The sequence below is a fragment of the Malaclemys terrapin genome, chromosome 7, assembly GCF_027887155.1.
Source record: "Malaclemys terrapin pileata isolate rMalTer1 chromosome 7, rMalTer1.hap1, whole genome shotgun sequence".
Taxonomy (NCBI): domain Eukaryota; kingdom Metazoa; phylum Chordata; order Testudines; family Emydidae; genus Malaclemys; species Malaclemys terrapin.
This window is the reverse complement of record NC_071511.1, coordinates 30,559,145-30,568,678: the sequence shown is the minus strand read 5'-3', so window position 1 is coordinate 30,568,678 and position 9,534 is coordinate 30,559,145. Positions and strand designations below refer to the sequence as shown.

Here is a 9,534-nt window from a genome sequence, read left to right as displayed (position 1 = left end):
AACTCTCAAACACTTTTATTAAATTCATATAAAAACACAAAATTCATGTAATAATTAAAAAAACCTCAAAAAAATCCTTACAAAAAATCAAATCATAACCCCCCTCCCCAGAGCCCCCCACTACCAAAAAAAGAGGGGGCTCATGTGGGGGTATTGCTAAGGAGCTGTCCAGCTGGCTAGTGATTATCAATGCACTGGGGAGGTTGAGGAGGGGGCCCCCCTCCCTCTACATCCCCAAGCTTTAGAGAGGGGATTCCCCCCACCCCAGCCTGGTGCCATTGGTTGCTTCTCTCCCCCCTCCTCACCCCCCAGCTGGGGGAGGTGGGTCTAAGGACAGGGAGGGTCATTTCTTCTGGGGGGTGCTGAGCTTCTGCATGCCTCGGATCTTGTCGAGCAGGTCCCCCACAAAAGCCTGGTGGGGAGGAAGAGGAGAAGGGTTATGGTGGGCAGGAGCGGAAGCCCCTTTCCTTTCTGATTGAGCCCTGGAGTCCTGCCACCCACCCTGCCCTAACCCACTAGACCCCACCCCCTCCCAGACTGGTTCCTTCCCCCAGTGGCCCAGGATCCTCTAAGGATACAGCCCCCACCCAGCAGTAGGTTTCAGAGGGCCCCAGAAACCAGCTCCGGAGAGGAAGCCCCCACCCCAAAGTGACAGGTGTGTGTGGGGGGGACGGGACTGGAGAGGGAATAGCAGCTGCTGACCCCCCCACCCAGCCTGGAGATTGATCACAACTGCTGGGGCGGGCCCAGAGCCATCCACCTCCCTCCCACTGTCCAGGGGGTGGGTCCCAGTGTTTCTAGCTCCTGTGTGAGATGCAGGGGGACCTGCCACTCACCTCCGTGGGCTTGTAACAGTCAACCAGGAGCTCCTGGGGAAGGGACAGAGAGGGGGGTCAGGGCTGAGGGGAGGCCGCCCACGGGCCAGATCCACCTCCAGGTCCAGTTGCCACCCCCAACATAACTCCTGCAGTGCAGCTATCCTCCCCCGCATCCCTGCCCCATGGTTCACACCACCCAGACTTCCCAACAGTTTTGTGCATGCTGGATCTCCTACCCCAGCCCCATACCTTATATCCCCCTCCCTTCTAGCTCCCAGCCCTGCCTCCTTCCCTGCCCCATAGCTTCCAAGACCCCAGCACCACCCTGTCCCTTGGGTTCCGCACCCCCTCAGGCTGCATGATCCCCAGCTCTGTATCCCACTCCCTCCCCTCCTAGGCCAGCTCCCCTGGCATGCACCCCAACCCCATGGGTGGCTACTACAGGGCCCTCCTTGCAGCCAGGTCAGTACTGCCCCGGATTCTACCCCCACCAGGCTGGCTATCGTCCCCTACAGTGTGGTGCTTTGCTGCCCCAACCCTTCCCCTCTAGCCTGGCACTCCACCAACCCCCTGCCACCATCCCAGGCACCTCACTAGTCCCAACCCCTCCCTGCACTCCCCCCAACCCCCTGCACTACCAGCTGAGCCCCACGCCAGCCCCAAGGGACTGACAGTGTATCTACTGGCAGGGGGACCCTGCTGCATTCCCTACCTTCACCCTGGCTCCCCGGGCATCATCACTGCCCATGTCCAGCAGCTCATCTACATCGATCTCCAGCTCTGGAATCTCCTCTTCCTGGGAAAGGGGTGGAAATGATTGCGGGGGGGTTAGTGCACTGGGGTAGTCCCCCCAACTAGTTACCCCCGCCCCCCCCTCCCCCCCACACACACACTGAAGAACAGGCCAGTCCCCACACTCCCAGCTCGGACTGAGACCGAGCAGTGCATGCTGGGAGCAGTCACACCTACCCCCATCACCCAGCTCCCCACCCACCCACACTAAACCAGACTGGGAACTGGGGGTGGGGTGGGGAGATTAGCCGTTGGAAGAGTTTTAGCAGCACAACAGAAACGGCCTAATCAGGTCACCCTCCACTCCAGCAGCCAGGCTCAGACCTCCTCTCCCCCGCGAAAGAACCCTGCCTAATCAGCTCCCTGGCTAATTAAATCAGAAGTTGGGCTCTCACCCCACGATGGGGGGCATGGCAGACCCAGTCTGAACAATAGGATTCAGCCCCTCAAGCAGCTCCAGCTACTTACAGCCCCATTAGCCAGCTCAGAGACAAGCTCCATATGGCGCATCTGGCCCTATATAAACACCCCTGGCACCTCACCCCAGAGGTGGCTGCATCTCAGCCCCGGGAGGGATCCCTGCGTGCGCCCCTCCCCCCAGCGCTGTGTGCAAGCGGGAGTCACCGAAATCCACACGGAGATTTGGAAACAGGAAGCAAGTCAGTTGGAATCCAGGGAAGAGTCACGCCGCCCCACCCCCTTTGCTTGGAGGGATCATCCACATACACTAGCCTGCGCCCCCGGCCCCCACCAACATCAAAAACTGATTAACCCCAGCAAACTCCTCCCAAATGCCCTGGACCCCTCACCAAGGGCGGGGGGGGGAGAGAATCTGCCCCTCCCCTTAGGCAATTTAGGAATTAACTGTTTAGATTCCATCCAGACCCACTGACTCTGGAAATGGGGGCGGGGTTGCCTGTCTCCCCCCGAGACTTTAAAGCGATTACAGCCTGCAAAGGAAATCCTTGGAACTAAGCAGCGTGAGAAACTTGGGGGAAGTTTGAGGACCCCCTCCCGCCCGATGGGAGTATGGGGAAGGGAGGGGGGGATTAGCAGCTGTCCAACTCGGCCCCCAAATCCACCGGCTACAGAGCAAATCTGGGGGAGGCCTGGCGCGCAGCGTGAGGGTCGGGATGGGATGGCGGCTGGTACTTAAGCGGGGGGTTCCAGCTGGGGGTCACAGTCACGTGACCGAGCGAGGTCTGTGTTTTGGGGACGGTAGATGGGAGACTCGTGTCCCTGGGCGACTGGGGGAGGGGACTCCCCTAGTTTGGAGATGGGGGTGCTTATTGGGGTGCCAGGGAAGTTGGGGGCTCGGGGGTCCCTGACAGGCAGAGATGGGGCAGTTCCAGGACCCAGGGCGGGGTACCTGGCAGTCGTACAGCTGCGTGAGCTGCTCCAGGATCCACTCCTCCAGGTTAAGCCGCTTGCGAAGCTCCTTGCGATCGTATTTCACCGTGACCTTCCCCTGGCGCCGGACCGGCCCCTCCTCCTCCTCCTGGCCCGGCTCCCCCGGGGGACTCTGGAAATACACCCGGGGGCTTGTGGCCCCCGCTGGGCCGCTCTCTGGGCTGCAAGGCGCTGCCATCCGCCGTGCCGGGGACCCGAACCGGGTCAGAACTGACTCAGCAGCTGCCTGAACCGGACCCACGTGGGCTCAGAACCTCCGGCTGCTGATGCCGGGAGCGGCTCTCAGCTGGATCCTGCCGATGCAGCCTCAGCCCAGACCCCGGCACACGTGGGTCCAGAACCGAAGCCGCCTTCAGCTGCCGATACCGCGATGGAAGGAACCAGGTCCTCTCCCTGCCCTCGCGGGAACCAGAACCGGATCCTGCTATTACGGGCTCTGGGTTCTGCCTTCAAGGAACCAGGACCACGTGCAGTCTGGGCCAGATCCTTCCACTGCACGGAACCGGGCCCAGGCCGGAACCAGAACCGCCTTCAGCCTAGTACTAGGTGCTGGGTCGAGATTCACTTCTTGTCTGCACCGAATCGGAACCAAACCCACATCCGTCCTGCCTATTCTGGGACCACGTGCAAACCGAACCGGGCCCGAGCCTCCCCCCGGACCCTAATTCGCTTCTTGCCCGAACCTAGTACGACCAGAACCGGATCATGGTACTGTCTTGTCCCGAACTAGGTCCGGATCCCCTCTTCTTCCTGGTGTTTCCGGACCGGGGCCGGGATCAGAACCAGAATATGGAAAAGCTCCGTCTCCTGCTGGAACCGGATCCGCCTGGTGCTGCGGCTACCGGTTCGTCCCAGCCCCGGTTGTTAGTACCGGCTCCGGCCAGCGCTGTCCTGGGTGCTGGTACCGGTTCCTCCGGTACTCACTCGCCCCAGCCGCAGTACCGGTTCCTCCCGGCTCTGGTTCGGTTCCGATCCGCTCCCCCCGACGGCCCCTTTGTCCCGCTGCTGCCGCTATCGCTCGCTCCTCGCCTCCCTCCCCCGCCCCCTTCCCGCCCCCTTAAAGAGGCCGCGTGTCTGTCTGTCCGTCCCCTCCCCCAGTCCTTCTGTCCGTCAACACCCTCCTCACGAGAAGTGAAGGGAGGTCAGGCTGCGCCCCCGCCACCCACCGCAAGCGTCTGTCTGTCAGTCCGTCGCTCCCTCACCTCCTGTGTCCGCCTGTCTGTCCGTCATCCCCCCCACTGTAGGGGGTGGAGTGAGGTCAGTCTGCTCGCCCCCAACAGAGCGACTTTATGTCCCATCCAGGATCTTCTATCCCTCCCGGCTCCCCCCCCCCCCGTCTGTCCCCAACCCCTCCCCCACGGGACAGGGGCGCTCGGGCTATCCCTCCATCTAACCCAAGGTCGATCAGCCTGTCTCTCTGTCCCCCCCTCCCCCCGTCTGTCTGTCCATCCCGGAGGTGTCCCTCCCCTAAACTCCCTCCCCCCCATACCCAGGGGCTGTCTGTCCCTTCCCCAGGGGTTCTGGCTGGCTGTCACAGCGCGGGGGGCGGGAGGGGGGGTATTCTGCCCTTCCCCTGCACATGCTGTGTGTCCAGGCCACAGAGTTTATTCTCGATGTGTGTCCCCTTCCTACCCACCCCCACCCCTGCTTTGTCCATCCATCCATTCCCCCATCTAATTCCCCCACCACATCTTGCCTGTGTCTGGCCTCTCCAGGGCATGCCCATTTGTCCTTCTGTCTCACAATGGAGGGAGGGGAGAGTGTCTGTCTGTCCATAACAAAGGAGCGGAAGGAGGCTGGCAATTTGTCCAACCCGCCCTCCCCCTCTCCCAGTCTTGACTGCCCCCACAGACAGCCGATCTGCCCCCCTCATGTCTGTCCCTGTCTATCTGTCTCCATCCTTCCTGTTCCGCTGTGGAAAGGCAGCGATGGTGGGGGAGGAGCAGCTCCCTGCAGCCTGGGAGAGAGCAAGGAAGGAACCCCCCTTCCCACCTGGCTCAGGGTCAGGCGGCAGTTTGTACGGGGGGAGGGGGAGGCAGCAGGCTCTGACCTGGGTTATTTGGAGAGGGACTAGGGTAGAGACAGTGAGAGCTGAGGGGCTGGGAAATCTAGTGGTCACTCCTCATGCTGGTGGGGCGCGCCCGGGGGGCTGTGTACCCAACCCAGGCATCCCTCACTTGGTGCTGAGATACGATGCAGCCACCTCTGGGGAGGGGCATGGAGCTGTTTATACGGGATCCCTTGCCTGGTGCTTAGATGCAGCGGTCTCTGGGGTGGGATGCAGGAGCAAGGATCCCTTGCCCCTGAGCTGCAGCTAGTGCCACCTCTGGGGTGGGGCACAGGGGCAGTACAGAGCAGTATTATGCTCCCTGCAGAGAGGTGACTAGAGAGAGGTATGGGGGAGGGGGGATTTACAGGGGTGGCAGGGAAAGGCCTGGAGGCCTGGGCTCACATTCCCCTTCTCACATGGAAAGCTCTAGGAGGGAAGGAGGGAGGGCTGGGGCATGTTTTCCGTCTTGCTAGCAACCACGCTGGGGTGTAGCCCCGCACCTGTCCAGGGGGCGGAGGAGGGGGTCAGCAGAAGGAGGGGTGATGGTAGAAAAGTTTCAGTGGAGGAGTTGGGGGATAACTGGATACAAAGGGACAGCAGGAGCAGCGCTTCAGTAGGTTCCATTCCCCCCCCCCCCCATCCATGCACACACACACTCTGACCCCATTGGGTGCCACCAGACTCTTTGTTGTTTTTGACCCCATTGGGAATTTGTGGGGGCCTGAGGGCCGCTGTCCCTTTAAGAACTGGCTCCCTGCGGGCGGCCTGGCCCAGGGCGTCGGGGAAACACGTGGCCGGGATTGAGTAACAGAGCCGCGATTCAGGCGCTTCCTGGCCTGGCCGGGGCCCCGGAGCAAGCGCGGCAGCTGCGCCCGGCAGTGACACCCTCCGCGGCCTGATCCGAGCCTCCCCCTGTGTCTGCGCCCCAAGCCCCAGAGTGACCCCGCCAAAGGGAGCCCCTCCCGCACTCCCCCAGCATGGTGCAGATCATACCCCTCCCTCGGGCACCACCCTGGCACTGCCTTGGGCTCAGCATGCTGGGGCAAGGTCACCGGTTACATGCCCCCCCCCCCGAGAACCCAATCCTTCCACAGGGGGTGGGGGTGGCTCCTCAGTGTGGGGAGGTGGAAGCCAGGACTCCTGGGTTCTGTTCTTGGCTCTGGGAGCGGAGTGGGGTCTCTCCCTTGCAGCCCTACAATTCTATTGTGCTTCAGGAGAAGGGGGTGGGGAGACTAGTGGGTAGAGCGGAGCAGGGGCCTGGAAATCAATGTCTCCCCAGAGATATCCCAGCCACCATGGTAATGGCTAGGGCTGGTAGGTGCTACCCCACAATCTGCATCACACAGCATCCACACCATGGCAGGGTGCTGTGCATGCAGCTGCATCAAAATCCCGTCCCATCCACTATCCCCATGGGACAGACGGCGGGGGGAGGGCGGCGGGGACTGCAGCACCTGGCTGTCACCTGTGAGCATGCACTAGGGTCAGTGCAGTCTGCAGGGGTCCAATGCATTATCCCCAGGCAACATGCAGGGAGGCTATGAGCATGCAGGGTGTGTGCAGCAGTAATGAGCCTATGTGCATGCATTGGAGTCATGCAGCCTACATAATTCCCATGCTGTGACCCCATGCGGCTGCACATTGATGCAGCTATAAGCATGCACTAGGGTCAATGCAGCCTTGCACTATTCATATGCAGCTTAGAGCCAAAGAATGCTGCAACAATGCACCATTCCATTGTACTGCCGCCGTGCAACAGGCAGGGAGGCTGTGCAGCACACTGATGCAGCCTCTGTGCACGCATGCACTAGTGACTGTGCCACCTAAACTATTCCCCTGGGCTGTCCCCATTCAGCAGGCTGGTGTTTGGGGCTGCATGCAGCACTTTGCCACAGCCTGTGCACTAGGGCCGGTGCACACTGTTCCTCTGGCACGTAGGGCCCTTGGGTGCAGGAAGCGTCGCGTGGCCACTGCGAGGGGATCAGATCCATTCATGGAGCTAGGTGTGGGTTTCAGGAACGTAAAGACTCTGGCCCACAAAAGCTTTTCTCTGTGCGGGTGCGGCGGGCTGCAGCCCGACACTGCCACCTGCTGGCTACTCGGGGAATGGTCGCAGCAAGGACAAAAGGGGAATGGGATTCACCCATAGATGGAAGGGGTGGAGCTGCTAGTCTGGGTTGAGAGGCACTGGCAGAGGTGGGGTGGGGTGGGGAGCCCAGGCCTGGGATAGCAGGGAGCTGTGGGTTGGGGCTGAGGGGCACCAGCAAAGCACAGGACTGGGTACCAGGCAGAGAGGAGCATCCAGATAGATGCCCCGTAGGTTGAGACCCAAACACTCTCTTTAGCTTACATCAGTACTATGCTCCGGAAGACTTCCCTCCCCCCCATGGCTCCCACCCTGCCCCAGACCCAGGCGCTGCCCTTGGTTCCAGAGCCACCCCCACACCCTGTTTGCTCTCATTGCAAATTCCCCCAGCTCCCCCCCCCACACACACACACTCAGACAGGTTCCTCAGGGCACAGCCCCTCTCTGCATTGTCTATTCCCCAGAAAGACTGGCATGGGGCCGGGGTGGGGGGAGAGCAGAGGCAGATGGGGCCTGTCAAGGGGAACAGCCCCAAAGGGGCTCCCTACAGACGGAAAAGTGTTGCCCATTTGTGGAAACTACAGGCGGGGGGGGGGGGGTGAGGCATTGTTGGAGTGGGGAGTCACGGGGGGGCAATAGGCCCCCCCTCCTGCTGCTCCCCACACTAGGTGGCTAGATTTCCCCCACAACATCCCAAGGACTCCTGAGTCCCAAGACAGCGGCAGGTTCATGGAGGTGGGGGGCCCAACTGCCTGGGTCTGGTCCCATAGCTGGTGAATCCTGTTCTCTCCCCATGCCCCTTTGTTCGCCATGCTGGAAAATGCCTTGGATCCCTTTGCCTGATCTGGTGCTAGGGGGCGCTGTGCTGCAAGCAGCGGGGTGGGCGGGCTCAGTAGAGGGTGCTCTCTCCTTGCAGTCAGTGCTAGCCCCAGTGTGGTGCTAGGGGGTGCGGTGCTCCAAGGTGGGGCGCTCTCCCACTGAAGTCAGTGCTGATCCCAGTCCCTCTGTGCTGCAGGGAGCAGGGGGGACAGTGGGAGGTGCTCTCCTCACATAATCAGTATTGGCTCATATGGGAGCTTAGGGGTCTGGAGCTGGCTTGGATGAAAGACCTGGTTGATGGCAGTAGTCAACATCTTCCAGCTCAACTCCCCAGCCCAGCACTACCTGTGTCCCAGTGGAGTTTAGAGACCCTGGAGGAGAAATACGGGGAATAGGAAAGGTGAGGGGGATGGGAGCACACAGCATCCCTGGCATGAGGGGAATGGGGGATTCTGATATGGGAATAGGGGGCAGCCAGAGCCCTAGGGGAGAGGGATGGGGTGGTGGGAAATGCAGTGAGTCCCTGAAACAGAGAGGGGTGGGTGTGCGGTACCCAGGGAGGGAGCTTGGGGGATTGAGGGATTTAAGGAGCCTTATTGCGCTGCACAGTGTATGACCCTTTAGTATTAGCTGAGATCCAACGCCCAGCTCCTGAATCTTTAACCCTGGCATCAGGGGCACATCCCCACAGAGTCCCCCATTAAATCCCTGCCTTCCCTACACTTTCGCACACATCCCTAAACACCCCCTTTGGGCTGAATCCCTAGAGGGGCTATTCCAGTAGGGGGAAATTAGGGAGGTGTTAGCTTATATGGAGTGTAGCTCCCCTGCCCATTCCAGTGGCTCCCTCTCAATCCATGCCCCTGAGAATGAAAAGTATTGTTTACATAGGACCTACAGGAAGTAAGGTTCAGTACAGCTGGCGTGGGAGGGGGAGGTAGGCAGGGTGCTAGGCTGCTATTGCAAAGGAATGGAACGGGGGGGGGATTGCAAGTCGGGGCTGGATATGGAGGTGGGGGCAGTAGAAACCCGCTTGTTCCCTTGCTGCTCTTTACATGATCCCAGCCCTCAGGAAGTTGAAAGTGAAGGCTGTATCCTTTGTGGAAGCTGGCCAAGCTGGCTTATGCAACGATCCTGTTAAATATCTGACGCTCTGCGGGGTGGGGCGGGGCTGGACAGGAGTCCCCTGGGTAACCCCTGGGGGGCTCGGTAGGGGGCACTCTTCCCTCCCAGGCAGTGGTGACCCCAATACCTGCTGCAGGGAGTGGGGTGAAAGCTCAGTAAGGGGCACGTTCCCCTCGCAGTCAGTGCTGGCCCCAAAGCCCCTGTTTGGCGCTAGAGGGCGCTGTGCTGCAGGGAGCAGAGCTGGGGTCTCACTGGAGCACCTGGTGGTTTGTTATTGTAGGGTCTCTCTCCAGGTCCCAACTCCGAAAGGAGGTGGGGGAGGGGGAAGCCTTTCTCGAGGCTGGTACTTCTGTAATGCACTTCCAGTCAATGTTCCTGGGCTAACAACGCTGTAAAACCTTCCCTCTGTTCCGGGGCGGCTGTCCCTTTAAGAA

At 60.7% G+C, this 9,534-nt stretch overlaps 1 protein-coding gene across 2 annotated transcripts; it reads right to left on the bottom strand.

Annotated features, from left to right (window-relative positions):
- On the bottom strand, positions 1 to 4,049 carry PPP1R14B (protein phosphatase 1 regulatory inhibitor subunit 14B). Of its 2 annotated transcripts, XM_054035875.1 has the most exons (4): positions 2,980 to 4,045; positions 1,531 to 1,614; positions 837 to 869; positions 1 to 412 (listed from the first exon to the last, which is right to left on the bottom strand). In XM_054035875.1, the coding sequence occupies exons 1-4, from the start codon at positions 3,196 to 3,198 to the stop codon at positions 344 to 346; spliced, it is 405 nt and encodes a 134-aa protein (XP_053891850.1). In that variant the 5' UTR covers positions 3,199 to 4,045; the 3' UTR covers positions 1 to 343. The 2 variants fall into 2 exon arrangements, with proteins under 2 accessions (XP_053891850.1, XP_053891851.1); XM_054035876.1 differs by lacking the exon at positions 837 to 869 and having other exon boundaries at positions 2,980 to 4,049.
- Between the last annotated feature and the right edge of the window lie 5,485 nt (positions 4,050 to 9,534).